Source organism: Melanotaenia boesemani, chromosome 4 (genome assembly GCF_017639745.1).
Source record: "Melanotaenia boesemani isolate fMelBoe1 chromosome 4, fMelBoe1.pri, whole genome shotgun sequence".
Taxonomy (NCBI): Eukaryota; Metazoa; Chordata; class Actinopteri; order Atheriniformes; family Melanotaeniidae; genus Melanotaenia; species Melanotaenia boesemani.
The window spans coordinates 31,337,751-31,360,889 of NC_055685.1; the positions used below are offsets into that span (position 1 = coordinate 31,337,751).

Below are 23,139 nucleotides of genomic sequence, written 5' to 3' on the forward strand. Positions count from 1 at the left end.
AGAAATGTGGTTTAATAGATTTGTACTTCATCGATCATGAGATGGCAGCACTTTAGCAAATCTCATGTCTCATCTTAAACCCCAGAACCCAAAATCAGTGAGTTTGTTTTTAACCAGGGAAAAATGTAGGTTGTTATGAAACCTTCTATAAAAGTACAAAAAACTAAAGTCAGACCTCAAATCTCTCGTCTCATTTCCCAATTCGCACAAATAATTCCCCTCTTTGTCTCCTCTCCTCACACCACCAGTAAAAGCGTAGAGAACAGACATGAAGCCAGAGGATACTAGATTATTTAACAACAATTTACTTCAGGGTGGTCATTTTAAACCAAATTTATTTAAATATGACACGTTATTGCCTCAGTCTTCTCTCATTCAGATGCATTTTAATAATTATGAAGATGCTCTTTTAAAATATTTAGCTGGAAATAATGGATGGGTCGCAGACAGGAGGACTGGGGAGGGAAAAGACTCAAAATGTGAAACATAATGTCAGCAGAGGGCAGCATTGCCTCATCAGAACATGTTTGCGAAATCACAGTCCCATTCGTTATTGGTAAAGAATATTTCATGTGTGTTTTTGTAACATTTTCTATCTATTAACGTTTTACAGAGATTACATAGTTTTGTTGTCTGTATTTCTTTTTTTTCCTTTTCCTGAAAAGTATCAGTGACAGGTTGCAACTAAGCCTCTGAGACGATGTCTGACTTCATTTTAATTTATTAACGTCGACAACGCAGCATTCAATTATTTTTCTATACAGTGTTTAAACTGATTTTACATGAAAGAAGCCTTTTAATTAGTAAACTTATAAAGTTTCTACACAATAGAAAAATAATATAAAATTAGATATATAAAAGATTGTTAAAGAGGTGTACCAGCACTCTCTTATCTCCTTGTTAATGCAATTCTTATCTCTTTTGTATGTACAGCAGAACTAAACGTGTGCAGTCAGAAAAAACACATATTTGAACAATGCAAATTAACTATAAGTGACAAAGTTTGATTTCAGTCTAAAACATCCCCCTCTCTTCAATAACCATCATCATATTCATTTTGTGCCTGCTGCCGGGCCAACATGGCCTGGATGAGAGCGCTGGATTGAGGTGGAGCTTGGGTTTGTGATGGAGCAGAGACCCACTGGATCCCATCCTCTTGTTCTGCTTTCCGCCTGGCTTCCATGACTTGAATCACGGTGCTCGACACTGGTGATGGTAGGTCATATGAATCATTTTCTCCATCCTTCTCTGCTTTTAGTCTGGCCTGCATGGCCTGTGTGACAGCACTGGATCTGTTTTCAGAGAAATTTGTTGTACTATAGTATTCATTCCTCTCTTCACCCTCAGCACTCTGCCTGGCTGCCATGGCCTGTGCAAAGGCACTGTGGGATAAAGGGTGTTCCTCAGGCCGCTGGTGAAACTCTTCATTTTCTCTTTCAGCTCTCTGACGAGCCAACATGGCCTGCATCAGAGCGCTGGAAGTGGAAATGTCAGAGGGACCAGGCACTCCACTGATGCTGAATCTCTCCTCCTCTTCCTCAAACTGTTGGCGAGCCAGTAAAGCCTGGATCATGGCATTTGAGGTGGACTGACCCCCTGAAGAGTGGTCATTAGACTGTGAATTTGTGTGCTGGAAAAAAAAGGAGGGTAATCAGAAGCGTTGCCAAGAAACTCAAAGACGCAAACATACATAACAACGCTTTGACAACATACCACTCTTTGTTTTGTCTGCTTGGGATACTTAGGGTGAGATTTCTGGAGGTTCTGTAGCTTGTCTAACAAGAAGGACTTATCTTTCTCCTCCTGATCAGAGAAGACATATCGAGAAGCAAAATGCAGATGGAAATATTAATCCAAGGTTAAAAAGGAAGGACAAAAGAGCGACAAAATGAGCTTAAAAAAGGCAAACAGATATTTAGGGCCTGTTTTCTGAACACACTCACATTAACAATCTGCTGCCTCAGGAGGAGAATAAGCTTTTTGCGACCATGAGTGATTTGCCAGAAGATGTATATGATGACACTGTGCACCACAAACATAAAGAGGGTTAAAGTTTATGGAACAAAAGTGCAAAAAGAGAAGTGTGAATTGTATGTATTCACATGACATTTCCTCAGCTTCATTGTGTGTGACATGAAGTGACGGTCAGTCTAGCTCACTGCAAACCAGAGTTAATGCGGCCAACTTTTTTCTGATTACTGGAAGCTTACATGTTAGTTTTTTACTGTTCCAATCATTCAAATCATAAAAACTGATTGAAGTCACTTTAAGTTTCCTTGTAAAGCCATAAAACGGGCGAATAAATAAAAAAATATCAAGAAAAGTATCATGTGAACCATTAGTTGGGCTCAAAAGACTGTCAGCCTGCAAAAGTCATGTGATTGAATACAAGCAATACAAACATCAAGAAACAAAACGTGGTTTTTAAGTGGATTTATCTGAGCAGCACAGTATTCTACAAACTAGTCGTACTATTTACACTTACAGGATGATGATTGTGATAAGAAAGTAGAAGATTTCACTCCTGATGACATTTTGGTAGATCCACACCACCCACTGAGAACCTGGAATATTTTCAAGATGATCTATCCAGACTCCGACCACACTGAAGGTGTTGTTGAGTCCCCGAAAAGGACCACACTGCTCTGAAGGAGTCAGACTAAAAGGAGTGGAGCACAACATGGTAGAAAAAAACAAATCTGAGGTCTGGTTTAGGGGGGATTGTTTAGCTATTGATAAAGAGTGCAGCATATATGAATAGATTTAGTTATAAATGTGTTAAAAAGAAGTCATTCTGTTAGCAAATTTAATTGCCTCTATGCTGTTAAAGTCATGTCTTGTTACCTCCAGGCAGTGAATGCAACAATTGACAGGGCTCCCACAAAGAAAGGGAAGAAGAGGAGAAAGATGAAGATTGTTTGCATCTGAGCTGCCCTGCCTGATCGCCGTGGAGGTTGGCAGTTCCGGGTCAGGCTGACCTGGGGCATGTGCAGAAAGACACCTATGAGTAATCCAATATGCACACATACAGACACCTGCTTTTCCAGACATTGTTCTTGTAATAACTCGTGTTATTAAATTGTCAGCTTACAAAACCACTTGCAGCCTAAAATCATATGTATTTCAGCCCACAATTGAAAAAAAATGTCAAAGCTCTGAATAGCTTTGCTTTGAAGGTCATTCAAGATGTTCATGAAACATTCAGCAACACCAGATCCACCCTGGATCACCTTACAAATCATACTGAGGTCATTTCATTTTCTAAGATTGACGGACCTCGTACAATTCAACCATAATGATTGCCCCATAAATCTGAAACCCCTTTCCATGACACAAAATAGAGAACTTGGTCTATGTAATGAAAGGATTTTAATTAATTATTGACAGAACTGCACAAATAGAGTAACATGAGCCTTAAAGAGTATTTGGAGCAGCTCAGGCAGTAACTAAATTATATTTGCCTGTGTCTCTATTATCAGGATGTTAGTCAGGCTGCAAACCCACATTTACCTTTTTTAAGTAAAACAAGATGAAGAATTTGAGAATCTGGATGGCTGGTAGCAGAGGAGAGAAGTAGATTCCAATCCTACAAAGGACAAAAAAGGAAAACAATCTAACTTTAAAATAATTGATTTCAATACCACTGAGCTGATCTTGAAATATGCGGTGAAGGAATTGTTTTTACCAGGCCAGAGTCTGTGCGTAGATAAGTTCAAGAACATTTCTGGCTATATCAAACTCTGGCAACCCAAGACGTGGTTGTATTGTGGTCCCAATCACACTATTATAGAGAAACACTGATTAATAACTGAGGTTATTTTACCACATTGTAGTGATTGTGGAAAATATTTTAAAAAACTAAAACTGTGGAACTGACTTGTGAAGAAACTCTCCAATGAAGGATCCCAACATCAGAAAAAGGAAATCAACAATGACCAGGCGGTACAAAGCCTGCCCCACCATGGACTCCCAGCACTGACAGGAAAACAAGCTTATCAATCAACTTATATTAGTGTATATAGAAAGGTGATGGGGTTATAAAATAAAATAAAATAAAATAAAATAAGTTACCGAATATTTCTGAGGCATCACATTCATCCAATAGTAACACAAAGCACCCAGAATGGACATCCTGAGGTAGACGTTTCTGCAGTTGAAAAAAAAAAGTAAAGTAAGGTCATTGAATATTTATTGACATAATAGTTTTTCATTTCTGTAAGAACTATGTAAGATCATCAATCTCCATAAATGTGAGAGCCCTTAGACCACTGAGTTAGGATTATATTTGCCACTGATTAAACTTCTGACATTGAACTTGTTGCCATCTCCATACAAATGACCTTTATTTTTTAAGTTGATAATTTGTCACTTAAACATACAGCCCTTTAAAATACACTATAAGCTGAATAATAAAGACACTAAGAACCCATAGTTCAAAGCTCGGAACGGCTTTCCTTCACATATTACAGTCCAGTTGTTTCTCCATATTTCGTGCCTTTCTGCGACTAAGCTGAGCTAAGCTAAGTGGGTATGTGCTCCAGTCAGATATGAATCTGTTCTCTTTTAAATAACAATATAATCTAAAAGTTAGTTATATAGATACTTAAATAATGATAATAATAATAAAAAAACAAAATCTGAAACCTTATGTATTAACTCTAAAGCTATTTTACCTGCCGACCAGGGCATAAATCTGCCTGCGCTGGCTGGAGTAGTGTTCAAAATTGTTGAAGAGGGAATACAAGAGTGGAATGACCAGGTTCATCAGAGACACCACAAAGGGAATGAGAAGAGTTTCTGCTTCCTGTTGCAGAGACCAGCTGGCACTGTCTGATGTCCTCTATAAAGATAACAGAGAATTAACATTGTGCCTATTGACGGCGTGTTTGCCATGACATAGTCAAATGCTGTACGGCTTGTAAATGACAATACGTTCAGGTTTATGACATATGCCCATAAAGATGAAATACTCTAACATGCCATAAAGTATAATGTACCATTTTTCTACAAATATTGTTCATTAAAATGCATCTGAAATTGTGCAAATTATTCTATTTTTCCTATAATATGGGTACAGCAAGAGGCAGAAATACATTTTCCAGTTCAATATTAAGTCTTGATTTGTGTACCTGCTCTTCATACTGGCAGAGATAGAATATGCTGGCTCCACAGCCAACAGCCAAGCTAGTGGAGAGAACCCAGGCGCCCAAATGAACCCCAAAGTAGCTCAGTTTTTTAGAACACGTCAGCTGTTCTCTCTGGGCTTTATCTGATAAAGACTCCTAGAGTGGCAGCACAAGATCAGACATGGTACTAACAAATATTTCAAACAAAAATCAAACTTTTAAAACTATCTGAAATTTGTTTACTAGTGTTTTGAGAAAGTGTTATCGACTTACCTTGAGTTGGACACCGAGGTTGCTCTTGCGCTGTCTTACTGCTTTCTCATTGGTAACACTGAAATCCCAGCTGCATAGAAGCTGCCATGAGCTGTGCGAAGCTGGATCTACCAGTACATAGTTTTTCTTAAATGAGCTTGCCATGCTGCAGAAGAATTAATACAGGTTTTAAAAATGACTACATACCAGGGAGAAAATTGTAAACTGGAGGTAAAAAAAAAAGTTACACAGAAAACTAAACTAACCTGAAAATAAGTGTGACTCCACACAGCAACATATAGACTACAATGGTGAAGAAATAGGCCAGTTGCATGTCGTATTCCATCAGACCCCCAAGAGTTTCATTGCTGTAGCCACCATAGTACATGACAGTATAGTTGAAGTAGCCCTAAAGAAGAAATTGTTGTTATGGCAAATAATTTTGTTGTTAATTAAAAAATCTGCCCTAATTAGAACATTTTAACTAGAATTGGAGATTAAAATCTTTTAAGGCCCCAGGACCTAAATTCTAAATTCTACAGTCATTTGGCAGATTCAGTCATTTGTAAGTGAAAAGCATCTTGCATATGAGAGTAAGAACAACACAAGCAACGGACATCATAGTTAGCTGGTAGTCAGACTGCTGTGAGTCCAGTTGGACCCAGGTGCTGTGGTGTCGTGCTAGAGGCAGTGCTTTTTTGTTTTCTCTCTCTATAATAGTCTTTTGTTTAGTTACGAGATCATCACTTCAACACGCAATTTTATCTTGGGTGTAAGTGCACGCAGCTTATTCAGTGATGAGTTGTGCCAAAGAGGTGGACAAATCTATATGATAACCAAGATGCCACCCCAAGAATAGACAATCAAATTTTAACAAAAAAAAACAGAACTTTACCTGAGTAAACCTCAGATATCCAAGTAAGAGTGAATGCACCATGCAATGTACTTCTATTTGTTGTTCTACATCAATGTGGCCATGTCAGTGATCATCATACAGCATTACAGACCACTTACTTTTTATAAAGAGGATTTTAAAAGTCATCAGACCACCAGAAATGACAGCTGAAGTTAACCTTCTAACCCTGAGGTTCATGGATTGGGAACGTTGAAAACAGATGGACAAACTGTGCTTCTCCTGAACTGTCTGTGCTAAAACCTCTTTAATTTAGTTATGCTTCACTTTATCAGAGATAATGTTCACATCTCCTACTATATTTTAATAAAGGTTGAGAGCAACAGCTGAATCATTCCCAAGAGATATTCACACTCATCCTGAAAGTATTTTTTTCTTTTATAGGCAAGTCTGAAACATTTTTCTTTGTCCTGTGTGCCAAATTCATTTATTCCTCACTGGTAATACTGATATTTACACATCTTAACAAATCTCCTTTTACTATGACTCCCAAAGTATTAAAATAGACCTTGTGGTTGCAGAGGTATACTCATTTCATTATTGAAATTCATTATTGAATTTCATATGCAATTTTCAAGCAAAGGCCTATAAACAGACACAGGGATCAAATTAAACAGTCAGTTATACTGAATAAACACTAATATAATTGTTGATATGGTTTAAAATTATGTGCAGCAGTGATTAAAGTCATACACACAGGGTCTCCCTAAGTAAACAATTTGTGATGAAGAAAAACTGGCTATTCCTTTCCTGTACAAGTTTTTTTTAAATTACTTTTAACATTGAATGACCAATTTAGTTCTAATATTCAGTTAAATATTTACTGATCTCTAAAAGAATCACTTACAACTCCAGTTAGTAGCTCCAGTCCTCTGAAGCTTACATCTGAAGGTATATTTGGTAACGGGTTGTGCACAAGCAACGGTATGGTGATGAAGCCAAAGTTGACCAGGAAGGAGAAAATGTTGAAAAACAGAAGCCACTTGAGAAACACAAAGTAGGTGAGAACACTGGAGCCAAACTTCCCACCAATGTCTTTCATGGTGCCATGCCACAGTTCCAGGGTCTGCCTGGTTGATCTTACACTGTAACCGCACCTTCGTAAAAACTGAGACAACAGATTGCAACATTTATATGGCATACACATATTTAGCATACAATAACAGCTTGTGAATTAGCTGAATAAACTCAATAAGAGTTGCTGCATATCATTGCCCCCCATTTATGGAACACTTACCAGTGATACATTTTCAGAGCATTCTGTAAAACATGTGAACTGGCGAGATCTTTTGGAGGACATGAATGCCTGTACTTGGCTCCTGTGGAGATAATTTATAAGATAAAGGAGTTTGATAATGACTTTATCCTTTAAAATCCACAGGTTAAGAGAAACATCTGTAACAATGACGGGACGCTTTAGTTTGCATGAAAACCTTTGGACTTTCATTTCACTATTTCTTGTGTGACGTCTTGAAAAAAGAGACCAGTGTGTGTGTGTTTTATCTTAAATATCACTGAGCAAAAATATTAAATCCACAGGTGACATTACTCGATGCAATTTTCTGCTAGAAAAAAAACAGAGTTCTGGCACCCATGTGAGTGAAGTACAAGAGTGGCTGCACTTTTGCAGATGATGCAATCTTGTTTTTCTCATAAAGCACTGGCTGCCAATTATATTAGACACAGCTAAGTGTTAAGCTACTGGGATAAGAATTAGCACCTTGTTTTTTTTTACTTGGTAGCCATGGCTCTTTACTGGGAAAGAGTTAAATGCCCACACTGGGTATAAGATTTTGCAAGTTGAAAAGTGTAAGAGATGGTTTAATAGTGGAGCTAGAGACTGTGAGGAAGATTAGTGCAATGTTTGCAGTGATGAGGATGTTTGATAAAATGGTTTTGATGAAAAGAGAATTGAATTTCTACCAAGGAATACACATTACAAAGAATAAGATTGGAGATAAGGGTGGTAGAGATGAATTTCCTCTAACTGGATGCAGATCTTTTGAGATAGTATGAGGACCTCAGTCATTTGAGAGGAGCTTAGAGGATAAGCACTGCTTTTCTGCATCAAAATAAATCAGCTGAGGATTCAGCCATCTGGTGAGGTTGTCTCATAGGACTTTCTTATTGTAGAAATGCTCCCAACATTTCTGCTATGACCAAAAAAAAAAAAAAAAAAACTATTAAAAAAAGGTCAAAAAAAGGCAGAGGCAGAATAGGACTAATCTTCAGACTGGAAGTTTCAGTGTGGAGGAAACTGAAAAAATTAAACAACAGTTTAGTTCTTATTGTCCTGTGGTTTGTTGTTGAATTTTAGTTGAGAAAACTTGCTTGAAGACCTCCCAGTACCAATTCACACACTACAAAAACAAAAGCACACTTAAACTGACAAGATTCAGGCCATAAACAAGTGAAATAATCTGCCAGTGCAGTAAGATAATTACACTGAGTAAAATTTCCTCAAAAATCTAAGCTTTAGACAACACACATTCAGTGTCTTTTAAAATGAAAATAAAGCAAAAAACTAGCCTGTCAATGTTTCTTTCAGTGGTGTGTCTCTCTCATGTGAAGAGAAAAGATCTTAAAACAAGAATAACTAAACAAGATGAGTCTTCTGAATTAAATAATAAATAGTTTTTTATGAGTGAAAAAGAAACACTAAAAGAAGCGTTAACAAGCTACTTCACCAAACTTTAATAATCAGACTGCAATGGCAGATTATTTCATTTGATTAGTGTCTCAGTTTTCTCAAGTTAAGTGTGTTTTTTCTTATATTAAGATAGCCTATTTTTGCAGTGGAAGTGTTACTCAAGTAGGTGAAAATTTGACCGTATATAAGATGTGCTGGTTTCTGCAACTTGTTGTTTACGGGCTCATTGTCAGACATGAGGATTTCCTTTTTAGAAGTCATTAGCATGAAGGCTTCTTGAGCCAGTAGGTCACTGAGAATAAGCAACAAGACCAATTGAGAGCTATATAAATAAAGTCTGGCTGATTGTCTATATGTACAATGGCTGATTCTTTAATAATCTATTTTGCTTGAACACTAGGTCACGCTATATATAACTCCAAATCTTTGCATAACACTTAATTTATGGTTCCTGGCAGGGTGTAATGAGTAACTACATGCTTTGGAATGACTCTAGGAAGGGATTGCTCATCACCTTTTACTATACCTCTCAACTTACCTGATATGTTTCTTTGCTTCAAAACTCATCGGAAGGTCACGGATGGCCTGGATTTGGTCCCGTGTTGACAAAGCAACAAGTTCCTTGACCAACTGTTGTTCCTCTGTCAGACACAAGAAGAATGACATGACAAGAATTTGCTTTTATCTCTCCGAGAGCTACCATCCAGAATGCATAATCAGTGTCACACTTCACACTGCATGATTTTAACAGCTTTAATCCGGCACCAGCGGGCACTTACCATTTTCCATTTCACTCCTGATTGCAACCTCTGTGAAAGCTGCACGGGCAGGATCTGCATTAGGGAACATACTCATCCTCCTCATTGATATTCCTCTCCATCTCATAGTCATGTTGCCTGGATAAACACAGATGAAATTGCCAGTGTGTTTTGATGCAAGTTGTGATTATAACAGCTTTTCTTTACTTAAAGAGCAAATGGGAAACACATGAGATGTGTGACAGATGTGAAACCCAGCTGGGTTTTCATGTCCTGTAGCAGTTTGATAGAGATAAGGTGGTTTTATTTAATACTTTCTGTTCACATTACTTGAGATATGAGTCTCATGAATAGTGAATAATTTCTGGATATTTCTTGGTAATAGATTATTTTTAACTTTGAACATTATTTGGATTGTTTGATATTCCACAATATCAGTAAATTTTATTAATTTTGACTGAAGGAATAATGAGTTTGTGTGTTCCCGATAACCAACATTATGAATTATCCATATTGCTCTTTTTATATTTTATATACCATAATGTGTCATATCTCAGAAGACACATTGTTATCACATCAGGTGATTATCAAAGGTAAGATGTGTGCTTTGGGTTATTTTCTCAGCCAGCTTCCTTGTTGTAGTTTCCAGTACATGTTTGGAGATTCCATTAATAATTATCTAATGAGATTTTCTAAGGGCTGCATGCTCATTACCCAAGACTGTCTTTTCATGCACTTTGGAATTTTATGTGTATTGACAGCAACATTCAAAGAAAGACTGCAAAGGGACAAAGATTTGCAGTCTTTCGCTTATGAGAGATCTGTTCAACCAATACCTGTCATTGAGGAAGGAAGTCGAACAGATGGTAATTGATCATGCTGGGAGTCGGGGTCGATCTGTAATGTGCTCTGATCTGAATTTAAAAAGTCAGGAAGAGAAAGAGAGGAAGTATCAAAACAAGTGCTATAAAGCAACTATAATGGACACTGTGTAACGACGAGTGTGATTGTATATGAGTCTGAGTCAGAGTAACCCTCCATTATTAAGTCTGACATCTTGTACTGCCACAGAGAAGAGAGAAACCAAATTCCGCCTCAAGAGTCAGAACCAGTCCATAGAGATCTGTTCAGCAATCATAGTTTCTTCTCCTGGCCTGGAGAATTCATTTAACTGTAATCTGCAACTTCAGAACTGTTAACTAATTCTCACCGCTCCTTAAAGTTAAATTTGCACTCTAAATGCCTCCTCATTCCCTAAAGATATCATGTTTAAATAGTCAGTAAAATTGAAAACACCTGCTAAAACAAGTCAATTAAAGTCTTTAATATTGTGTAGTAGTGGGTTAACCATCAGTGCTTTGTGGGCTAAAACTTAGTGGGCTAATGCATCTCTGCGTCCCTGATTTGCATGTCACTAGACAGCATGATGAGAAGGAGTTACTCTGTATTCTACAGGCTGTTTCTGATAATCATAATTAAAATAATCAAGCTAGCTAGTTTTTACTGGATCACAGATGCCAGCATCACACAGCAGGACAGACCACATCTTGACTACAGGTTAAAAAAGAAATAAAGAAAAAAAAACTCAGTCTCATTTTTGTCCACGAGTTATCAGTCTCAGAGCCCTCAGGTCAGATCTAACAATATATTTGTGTTTCTCTGGAGAAAAAGTAAGCTGTGTCCATTTTTGTTTCCCTAACCACGGCATCATCAGGAAAACTTAGCATGTACACCTGGTTTCTCATGTTCCCTTTAAAGCCAGGCTAAGCTGGAGCAGATTAAAACCCGCAGCTACTGGACAGTCATTTAATATAAGTCCGTAAAACAGTTAACATTTTTCCCGTTGCACTCAAACGCCAGATGTTATCTATTTTCAGTCCAAATGAACAAATCCTCCAGCTTTCACTATTTTAAATCGACATTAAAATCTGGAAAAGTTAAGAGTTACTCGAATAAATAAATACATAAGCTATATGAGCTTATGTCTCCTAGTTATGGTCATCTCACCGAGGTTATGCTGCCACGAAGGACTCCCTGGGCGTGTGGTGATGAGGTCCATGGGGATGCTCTCTCTTCCTCTCCCGCTTGCATCCTCCCATCCACCTCGAGGTGCTCCCAGTGCAGCATCATGTCTCAACTCCAGTCTCTCACCCGACAAGGCTGGACCCTCCCTGGCGTATGGATTTATGTGGTTGGTTTTGCTAGAAGACCTGAAAGCCAAAAAGACTAAATATTATCAGATTCAAAAGAACTTTGTGAAGGAGATCTTTCTGGATTCAGCACAACATTTATCTGAAGTGCACGTTGCAAAAACTTAAATGCAAAGATAAAAAAATCCAAGGTACTCTCCTTTAAAGACAACTTAAAATGACTCAGTTTGAGCCGTAGTGACTCCTTAAACACCACTAAGGCTTGTTAGCCTTCTTCAGTGAATCAGACAAGCTTAATGGAGTCCAAGCTTCTATTTATAGTAGAATTCCAGCAATAGGAATTCTCTCTCTGTAAGGAATTTCTCATCAGTAGCACTCCTCCCTTACTTAACTCATAAAACTACAAAGAACTACACAAAAATGGGTGCATAAATAAGCAGGAGATGGCATCTTTTGACCCACAACATCCCCACACTAGTAATCAATGACCGAATGTTGTGAATGTCAAATTACAAAACTTATCATAACTGACTACAAAAAACAAACAGTAAAACCTAAGTTCACTATTAGGTCTGAATACCCTAAAAATGCATAAAAATACACACCTGGGTGTTTATTTTACTTCACTTTATACCTGTATGTAATACTTTCAATATAAGTCATCAGCTGAAAAACAAAATAGTTGTTTATTTTTCTTTGCTCAGTTCACTTCTAAGTGAACTGGGAATAAAACAAGCAAAGCTGCTGTGGACTCGTCATTCTCTAATGGGTCATGTTAGGAACTCACAAACCTGCAGGGAGGTGCAGGATTAATTTTGTGAGTAAAGTGCAGAAACCGCTTAATTAAAGGCTAAGACTTTAAAGTATACACTGCACACAAAACATTTAACATCAAAATGTGCCAGCATGGTACAAGCCAGGATAAAAAGCACATCTATAGTTGTTTCAGTTCCTTGCGGATATTCTGTTCATTCTTTCAGAGTCTTCATATGCAAACAGGAGACAAACATCCTATTAAAACTATACTGATTTATCAGATAAAATGTTGCTCTGATGCACATTAAAATAACTGAACAACTGGTACCACAAACCTTCTATCAATTTCCAGCGTATCACTGTCATGGTAAGCAGGGTTGAAGAATCCTCCATTACTGTAAGTTGCCATGAAGTCCTTTAAGTTGATCCTTTTGCTCTTCTCTGAAGATGACTATGATATTTCAGCTCACTCTGCTTCGGTCTCTTTTAAAAGTCGACCTCTCAGTCCACGTCTAACTCACTGTGAAAAAAAAGAATAGACAGTTTTGACTGCATGAACAAAAACTTGTTTGTGCCTAAAATTGACCTTAGAAGTGTTTAACCTTCAATGATTTGCCCTTTCATTCAGCTTTGCTAGAGCCCAAACATTGTGTGTAGGCAAAGTGGGTTTCAGTAGAATGATAGCTCTATTGTTACAGGGAAGCAGGTGTAATTTAATCTCTTGCTCTCATCCTCACGGGTTCATCATTAATTTATTAAAAAGATTTGGTTTCAACCACATGTAGTAGCAAACATAGCTTTGTGGGTCCCTCAAAAAGTCAGTAGAGTCTAACAATAAACACAGAAAATCAATCTTTCATTTAAGCTAAACACAAAGAAAAAAAGTCAAATAGCCTGGATCTTTGTCAGATAGTTTCACATGCCATGTTACTATTAAACTGCTTACCTTACTGTGTTGAAATGAAGAGACAAAATAAAGATAGATGTCCTGATTAAATATTAGAGGACTTGTTGTTCATATAGACCAAGTGTGATAAGCAGCTGTGAATCGGTCTGAGACATACTGTGCCAGTGAGATAACTCAAAGGGTTGTCAGCCTACGAGGAAGTAGGAGCTAAGCTCATAAGGTAAAAGTCCACTTCTTCAGAATGAGTCCACAGTGTAGACTTCACAGTGAACACGGCCACTATTATATCCTTGTTAAGATTGAAGGAGGGTATGTGAGACTTTATGCTGTGCTAAATGGATAGTCACCAGTAGTGACGCAGACTGATAAGACTGCTTTACAGATAAAGAAAATTAATTAATGAAGAAATAGCAACAAAACACTCTACAGAAAGTGGACGTCAGATTGTGCAGTTTGTTTTATCCAATACATATATCAAAATCCCATAGTTCTTTATATTTTCATATATCTTAATTTCTTTTATATTACTAAACTGCTTGAACTAACAATTAAGTGGTTTATCTTTCCCCTTTGAAGAACTGGTTTTAATAAACGCAGTCTTTTTACTGGCTTGTTTCCAAGGGGTTCCAACAGTTTTAAGTTTGTGATTTATTTATTTATTTATTTTTTAACTTGTCCTGTCCAACATGGTGGCAGCAGAATGATGGTCTGGCTGCTGTACTGTGCTGCACAAATTTGCTTTGTCAAGAGAAGCTTCATGGCTATAAAGCTCCTCTTGATAATCTTTTTTTTATTATTTATTTCTTTATTTAAATATATTGTTTTATCTTATTTATTTGGTATTATGGAATTTATGTAACCTTGCTGGACCTAACCAGAGGAACAGAAAAAAAGGACAGTAATAGAGAATAGTAAAATATAAAAATTAAAACATGATGCTGTCACTAAATTCAAATGTCCTGATTACTCATAGAATATTGACCATTTTGACAACCTGACAATTTTCACGCTGCCAAAAAGTTTTTTTTTTTTTTACCAATTAGGTTAAATTAAAATGTGCTGTCTGAACTTTGATATGGGTTTTGTTTTGCCTTAAATCAAATGAAGAGTTTATATTATTTTCAAGTGACTCCACCTAAATTTTCTGTACATTAAAAAAAAAACACTAATACTTTGTGTGAAACTGGGCTGGTATTGAGACTATAGGCAGTCTTGGCCTGAACAGCGTAAACTTTTAAAGTCATTTCTAAAACACAGGCTTAAGCTTTTATTGCTAAATAATGTTTAAAAATTAATTATCATTCTTACTTCTACTTCATTATACTCAAACCTATACATGAATTACTTAAAATGATCAATTTTATCATTAATAGTCATGAAAAAATTTGCTTTCTGCTGTTTAAAATCTACATGACTGCAAGTTTAAAGTTATATGTATGTCAAGAAATGTGCATCAACTTTCTTATCAAAGTTACAAAGTTGCCCACATTCAGATTAAATACAAACATTTTTTTTTTTTTTGGTGCATGCCTGTAAGTTTGGACACGCTTTCCCATTAAATCAGATGGGAAAGCGTTTCAGAATCACCCTGTCGTTGGGCTGTGCTGTACAAATAAACTTGCCTTGCCTTCATAATTTTGACTGGTTGTATATTATACGAACATATATCTATAGTTCTATGAACACACGGGTTGTGGCTGGCTGCTTCTTTGGATCCTCTTTCAGGAAGTGGTTTGTGGAAACAGGCTGTTGTCTTCCTGACTGCTGGAGTTTCACCTCCAGGATACTTTTATATTCTGCTGGTTTATAGTTAGCAGCAACTATAATCTTATAAATTGTTCAGTTTTTTCCATCGGATAAGGACACGATGGAGGCCGACTCAGGTAACTCTGAAAGTCTGTTTAGTTGTCAACTTGGAAACAAACTCTGCCTACTTCGGCACTAGCTCACCGGCTAAAAACGCTAGCTTGTGGTTTGAGTCCAGGCTAACAACAACAAGCTAAGTTTGTTCTGCTAGTTAATGATTTAGTAAAAACTTTGACAGACAGCACGGGGTTTGCAGTTTTTTCCCCCCATTGATTTGCTGTTGTGTCAGGTAATGGAACAAATACAAGTAAACAAAAATACTCTTTTTTTCTTTTGTCAGTTTATGTTGCTCCTTGGAATAATGATTGGCTGCAGTTTCATCCTGACATGTATGATTATGCATAATAATTCTAAATGATAATTAGGAGCAAATGACAGGAAATACGAAGAAGAAGAAATTATTGCCGACTACTATGTACTTCTTTCTAGACCAGGGGCCGCAACAGGCTCTTTGGACCTTTCACAATGGCTCTTAATACATGGCTAAAAATTATAAAGATCCACCTAATGTTTTTAAATATATAATAACAAATGCAGGTTTTTAGCCATTTTTCTTTCTTTTTTTTTCATGGAATAATTGCATTGACTCCTCAAATCATGACATTAAAAAAACAGTTTAAATATATATATATATATATATATATATATATATATACACAAATATGTCCATCCCATAGAAGAAAGTCTGTCTGTCCTCTTTTAGGAAAAGTTAGATGTTTTTCTTTATTTTAAAACTTAGAAATAGAAATAAAAATGTGGTTCTTCAAAAATGACAACAAATTTATAGCAGATATTTATAAAAAAATATAAGTTGTCTTTTTTTTAAAATGAACACACAAGTAGTTTTCAGAAAATAAATTCTGTTAAATTTTAGTTGAGCGCAGACCACAATGTTATTTTATAAAATTAAAGATTAAGCAGTACTTATATTGGGTGAAGCTGCATTTTGTTGTAAAAAAAAAAAAAAAAAGGTTTCAGAAATACATAACAGCCACAACTACACTAAACCAGATGGAAAGGGGCAGGCCATGTAGAGGACCTGGGCCTCAGTGGAACTTTTTTTTTGACACCTATAAAGCTTAATACATATTGACATAGCAATTATTTAGATGTAAGAATTACCACAAACAGTTGCCTCAACATTTTCAAACTTTATTTTGTCTGTCTTTCTAAGTGTTCTTCACTGATCGGAGCGGACGAATCACCTGTAACCCACTTCTGGACCAGCTCCCCAGCTACCAGTCCCTCCTCTACCGCAGGAAGTCTTCAACCAGTGGCTCCAAACGGAGAAACAGCTCCAGATCAAGGCTTGGCTCCTCAGGCAGTTGGGGATGGGGCATTAGCACATTCAGGAGACATAAGGACAGACAAAACAGTCAGCTGGAACAGCGAGCCATCAGAGAGCTACCCAGGCCCATGGCTGAGAAACGTAGAAACAAGTAGGAACCAGAACTGTTAACATGCTAGTTACACTTCATGATTGCTGTGTATCATGAGTGTGTTTGACTGTATCACGTCTTAGAGAGCAGCGTCTGGAGGAGGCCCAAGAGCTCAGCAGCTGGAGACAGTGGAGGAAAAACACCGGCAGGTATCTGAGGAGGCTGAGGGATGATGCTCAGGAATGCCTGAGGTCTTTGGAGCTCTGGAGGGGGGACATCCACCAGATAGAGGGTAAAAGAATGAAACTTTATTATTTAGACCAGTGGTTCTCATGTTTTTTTGCATCATACCACCCCACAAGATATCAGGCTCTCCAAGTACAATTTTTATGACGAGTATTACAATAAAATAGAAGAGACTTATCCTTTTTCCATCAGACACACTTAAGCGGTACAGTAGTTCCTAATGAAAATATTACTTGTTGAGTGGTGGCAACCATCATTGTTTAACTCAAAGGTAACCACTCAGTATAGACCTGACTAAACAAATATTCACCACATCCTGTTTGATATCTTTTCCCTTTTCAGCACAATCTTGCCTGTATGATGATACAGTATATATGATCATCATAGGTGAGATATCACATCAGAGGAGTGGTGGTCTAGTCCTTACAGAGGTTGACTAGGGTCTGGAGGATCTGGGTTGAAGTCCCTGGGCTGTATGGTTAAGAGATTAAATCAGATCTGATACTTATTTTTCTCTTTAATCTATTTTTATTAACATATTGGCCCCAAATGCTCAAAAATGATCAAAGCTAAATTGAAAAAAACGCCTATTCATCCCACTTTAACCATAATTTTTGTATCATCAAATAAAAACCATCATATCCATATAGCGCGAGTACTACCAGTGGTATGCGTTCCACAGATGGAGAACTGTAGACTTAGACATTTAGAAACTATAATAATTGTAATATTACCATCAGTGTTAACCTCTCCCTGTTTCCCTTCTATTTTCTTTCTTTAGGGATGTTTGGAACAGGGATCCTGTCTTACTTCTCCTTCCTGCGCTTCTTGGTCCTGCTCAACCTGATCATTTTCCTGCTCATGTTTAGCTTTGTCATGTTGCCCATCATCATTACCCCTTACGCTTCGGGAAATGCTACCTTCAACCAGGATGATGGTACGAGGATGACGTTTTTTTTTTTTTCTTCAGTTTGAAATGTCAAGTAATGCAAACTGTATCTTTCTGTGCTTTACTACAGGACGCGTGTGCAGCCAGTATCGTAGCAGTGCTCGTCAAGGTCTTGTCGTCTTTCATGAGCACATTACAGATCTGCTTTCTGGGGAAGTAGGTCCTTATTTATTTGATGGCCTGTAAAGCTAATCCATATTTTTTCTGAGCTCAACTTTTGTGGTTAATTTGCAGGGCTTTCTGGAACAAACCTACCTTTTCTATGGATTCTACAAGGTGGAAAAAATCCACTTTCCGAACTTAACATATAACCTGGCGCTGGCCTACCTGCTCGCAACCATAGCGTACCTCTTCCTCAGTCTTATATGGATTGTTAAAAGGTAATGAAAAGGTACATTTCTGAGAAATTGAATGTGGCATGTGTAAGCTATGTGTAAGTGTATGGCATCTTTAAGGTCTGCTACGGGATTTAAACGTAACCTGGTTAAGGATGAAGATCGTTTTCAGAGTTTTTGCAACAAGATCTTTGCTGGCTGGGATTTCTGCATCACCAACGAGAACGCAGCCAAGCTGAAGAGGAGCAGTCTGCTCTATGAGCTCAAGGTTAGTGTGCCAATCTTGTCTAGACCAGGCCATTCAGCCAGCAGAAGACCGCTGACCAGAAAAAAGGGCGGCACGAATGAGACCTTTTATTAGGTCTTGATTTTATGAAATATTTAACTGATTATTAAAACTGAAGTGATCCTCTAATGTAAAAAAATGGGTAAAATAAACAGCCAGTGTTCTATATTATCAACAGGTGTTTACTTTGGGTGATGCTGCTGTAGGACTTTTATCACTGCTGCACAAACACTCAAACTTCAATGATAAAAGGAAAATCGTGTTTTTTATCTAGACCATCAGTTTTATCAGAATTTCTTCATCAGTGTTGACTGTTTAACTTCACATCTGCTGCTTTTATGACAAAAATTATCACCATGGAGATGGTTGGTGAGATGATGCTGTAGGATTTATGAATTATGATCTAGACCAGTGGTTCCAACCTGGCGTCGGGGTCCCCCAAAGAGCAAAGGGGATCCCTGAGGCCTTGAACATTAGAGTCATTGTGACTAAAGTCCACAAATTGTTTCACATTTTTAGGAAAAAAGAGTAAGGTTGTATGTTGTTAATTTAACTTTGGCTTTATCCAAGGACAGGACTCAACCACAATACATTACATATGGTGAGAATCTAACTTTTAAAAGCCTAAAACCAGCATGGTTTAAGCACAGGGTGGAGCAGGGGGTCCATGGCATTTTGGTATATGCATGAAGGGCGTCCCCGAGGGAAAAAAGTTTGGGAACCACTGATCTAGAACATGGTAGAGACGATGCAGAGCAACATATAGAAGTAAATTACGTGCTGCATTTACTGACCCTTGGACATCTGAAATTTACCCAAGGGAAGGTCAGTTAACACTAAATATTGGCTCGTTCTGTTGATAGAATACAGTTAAAAATGTGCAAATTTCAGGCATATAAAAACTCGCCAGTGGTGATTAATCATGATTAATTAGTAAGCTGTGATTAATCTTATTAAAATTTTTAATTATTTGACAGTCCTAATTTTTATCTAAACTAAAAGTTGGATATCTTTACATCCTCAGACTGATTTGGAGGAGGAGAGGATCAAAAAGAAAATAGCTCATCGCACTCGGAAGGAGCGCTGTCGGATTTACCTCATCCGCCTCATCCTCAACCTTTTCGTCATCGCTGTGCTGGCTGCTTGCTTCTACAGCATTTACGTAGCCACCATCTTCTCCCAGGATGCCCAAATGAAAAAGATAAAGGTACTGGTGTGTTTCTAAAGCACTCTCTGTTGCAGGTGTGCCATTTCCTATTATTGAAAAAGGATTTAATCTCATTTAAAAAATCTTTTCCCCCATGTGACACCTACCATTATGTTTTTATTTTTTGTCCACTCTTCACTGTTAGATATCTTCATTCTTTTTTAAAAAGCCTCATGAAAACTCCACTGATGATACTTTTCCCACTTTGCAGATTAATTTTGTTTTGGATCTCATCTATGAATATCTGCCCTCCATCGTTATCACTTTGGCCAACTTCATCACCCCCCTTCTCTTTTCTGTCATCATCAACTATGAGGACTACTCACCTGCATTTGAGATCCGTTTTACTCTCATGAGGTACAGTGGCCCATCCTGTTTACAGATGCTGATATTAACTTGAAAGATGGCTGTAATCCCTTCCTTTTTCCTATTTTGTCCTCACAGGTGTGTCTTCATGCGACTGACCAGTATTGGAGTTTTGCTCTTCTCTCTCTGGTCTCGGATCACTGAATGTGAAGGCACGGAGTCCTGTGTCTGCGGCTACAACCACGAGCTTTACTCTGTAAGTTCGTTTCTTACACTCACCAAAGAGGCTTGTTCTCCGAGCAAAGTAGGATGTAGACCACAGGACATCCTGTTTCAGAAATTACAAAAGATCTATTCTGAACTTGCTTTGTTTAAACATTTCCATGCCTTTAATGTTGTCTGCAGTGCTGGGAGACCCGCGTGGGTCAGGAGATGTACAAACTCACCATTTTTGACTTCATCATCATCTTTGCAGTCACAATCTTCGTAGAGTTTCCTCGAAAGTAAGACGCCACTTTTCCAAAGTAAATTAAAAAAAATCGGACTCTGTAGAAACTTGTTTAGGGTGGTGTTAACTTTGCAGTTCTCTGTTACATAATACTTCAACACATTTCAGAGGTAATTACTTTTCTCTCAGCTACATTTATTTGTTCAAACAGCATCAGTTGAATTTAATTGAATATAGTTAAATGCAATTTATATTACTAATGTAATAAATATAATTTAACAGTTCTCAAGAAGTTGCATTAACCAGTAAATTATAAAAACAGAACATCATCACTAACAGTAGCATCATCATTAACCAAGACATCGTCATATCTGATAGGCTGCTATCATCATGTGACATGGAAGGAATGCACTGCAATTGATTTTTTGCATGTAATTTTATTGTCTAAAAATCTCAGGAATAAAAATAAATAGCATGTTTTGTATCAGCACACTGGTGTCTTATGTTCATAATAAGTTTTAGATCCGATATTTTGACTGATAAAATATTGAAGTATCAACTCCAGGATGTCGATACGCCCATCCCTAGCATGCTTGGAAAACAGGGGTTTGTGTTTGTTTAATGAGCTACTGCGTGTGTCAGAGGGCCATTACTACCTTCTCCTTGAGTTGAATTTCCTCCTTGTAATGTGATTTTTGATCGGTTGCATTGTCTTTTCCTCTTCAGGTTGATTGTGAAGTACTGCAACTGTGGGATGGCTAAGATGTGGGGCCAGCAAGAGTTTGCTATTCCTCAGAATGTGCTGGAGATCGTCTACGGTCAGACCATCTGCTGGATCGGCACTTTCTACTGTCCGATTCTGCCCGCCATCTGCACCATCAAGTATTTCTTCATCTTCTACATCAAAAAGGTGAGTTCTGTACATTTTCGTTATTAAAATCATTTTAAAAGCCTTCAGTTGAAGTATTTTCTGAATCTTTGCTAGGTATCATTAATTCACAACTGCCGCCCGGCAACGCGTCCTTTCCGAGCATCCAGCTCCAACTTCTTCTTCCTCGCTGTGTTGCTGATTGGTCTGGTTCTCGCTTGTGTGCCTGTTTCAGTCAGTGTGGCACAGTGAGTTGTAACATCAAGTCATTTTTATGTATGCATTGCAGTCCTGGAATTCTCTGGAGGAACTGCTTGTTGGAAAACAGATATTCCTTAAATTTGATCTGGAGTATGTGGAGTTTTCTCTGTCTCCGGTGATCATTTGGGAAAATGTTAATAACAATAATATCTTTCTCAAAACTGATATCTAATCGAGTTCAGAGGGCTTGTTGCTTCATATTGATAATTATCTTTTTGCACAGGATCAGCTGTTCCCAGGCGTGTGGACCGTTTGTTAATTACAGCACCCACTGGGCAGTGGTACCATCTACAGTGGAGCAGCTGTCACCTGGAGTCAAAACCTTCCTTTGGGCTCTCTCATCAGAGGCATTTGCTGTCTCTTTCTTTGTTGTTACATGGTGTGTTGCCAGTTTGGTATTTTAGTCCTCAACACATTTCCAATTCTCTTGTCTTGCTGCATTTTATATCTTCATTTACATTTTTCTTTCTACAGCTTGGCCATGTTTTATGTGATTGCACTGGCTGGGGCTCATAAGCGCGTCATTAACCAACTAAGGGACCAGCTAGCCATGGTGTGTTCACTCCTAACAGTCTGCACATTTGATTGAAATCATGTTTTACCCCCCCAAAGCAGTGCGAAATTAAATCTACTTATCTTGTTGCCATTTTGTTTCTCAGGAGGGACGGGACAAACGCTTTTTGATCCGGAAGCTGTACCAGGCCCAACAGCACTTATCACCTAGATCCCAAGTGTCCAATTCCCAGTCCCGCAGAGGTGGCAGCAGAAGCAGCCCGAGCTACCACACCAGCTTCTCCAATAACTTCGATGACGCTGTGTTCCTGGCACATTCACCTCCACACTCCTCCACACACGTGTGAGGCAGAGACCTAATATTCCAGCACAAAACTCAGATGAAAGACTGGAAAAGTAAAAAGAATATCTGTAAATTATTATTGTTTTCTCTTTTTTCCCCTATGTTTTGTTAAATGTGCAAACACTACAACTTGTGAGCTCCTTTGGACATCTTGCCTTTGACGTGTGGACAATGGAAATATTGCTAAACTAAACAAAATTCTTTGTTTTAGGTCAGATGTCGTGTTTTTCTACTTTTCCTTCTAAGAAGGGCTTCAATTACTTAAACTACTGGACATAAAAAATGTTTATGCACTTTTATTGTATTAACACTATCTTTTTTTTCTTATTATAGTAACTATTTGCATTGGCATGTATTTACTGGTTTTACATTTTATAATAATGCTGATATTAATACTTTTTCCACTACCAAACTGTAACCATGGCTTTTGAGTAACACTGTGAAAGGAAGCTTTAAAATATCGTTTTGTTGATGGATTAATATAACTAATGATTATATTTTAGTCATATTTGAGAGGAAATGCTGTTTTACATTATTATACTTTTATATAACTTCGGTGGCTTATTTTAATAGGAAACGTTGCATTGAAATAAATAATCACTTCTATCGGCCCCCCAGTT

At 37.6% G+C, this 23,139-nt stretch overlaps 2 protein-coding genes across 2 annotated transcripts; one reads left to right on the top strand and one right to left on the bottom strand.

Moving 5' to 3' along the window:
• Window positions 1-368: 368 nt before the first annotated feature.
• tmc5 (transmembrane channel like 5) lies at window positions 369-13,572 on the bottom strand. Its single transcript, XM_041984147.1, has 21 exons — window positions 13,552-13,572; window positions 12,941-13,125; window positions 11,707-11,909; window positions 10,536-10,613; window positions 9,721-9,837; window positions 9,480-9,582; window positions 7,529-7,610; window positions 7,139-7,399; window positions 5,645-5,787; window positions 5,400-5,544; window positions 5,130-5,282; window positions 4,674-4,840; window positions 4,072-4,147; window positions 3,878-3,975; window positions 3,686-3,781; window positions 3,511-3,586; window positions 2,845-2,978; window positions 2,486-2,659; window positions 1,944-2,022; window positions 1,714-1,803; window positions 369-1,630 (listed from the first exon to the last, which is right to left on the bottom strand). Exons 2-21 carry the CDS (start codon window positions 13,012-13,014, stop codon window positions 1,034-1,036), a joined length of 2,946 nt encoding a protein of 981 aa, XP_041840081.1. The 5' UTR covers window positions 13,015-13,125; window positions 13,552-13,572; the 3' UTR covers window positions 369-1,033.
• Window positions 13,573-14,829: 1,257 nt separating this feature from the next.
• On the top strand, window positions 14,830-23,125 carry LOC121639005 (transmembrane channel-like protein 7). The gene is made up of 16 exons (XM_041984153.1): window positions 14,830-15,395; window positions 16,553-16,817; window positions 16,901-17,049; window positions 17,785-17,940; window positions 18,023-18,108; window positions 18,187-18,332; window positions 18,408-18,555; window positions 19,598-19,780; window positions 19,992-20,137; window positions 20,225-20,342; window positions 20,492-20,589; window positions 21,261-21,444; window positions 21,520-21,650; window positions 21,887-22,042; window positions 22,138-22,216; window positions 22,323-23,125. Exons 1-16 carry the CDS (start codon window positions 15,380-15,382, stop codon window positions 22,521-22,523), a joined length of 2,262 nt encoding a protein of 753 aa, XP_041840087.1. The 5' UTR covers window positions 14,830-15,379; the 3' UTR covers window positions 22,524-23,125.
• The last annotated feature ends 14 nt before the right edge of the window (window positions 23,126-23,139 follow it).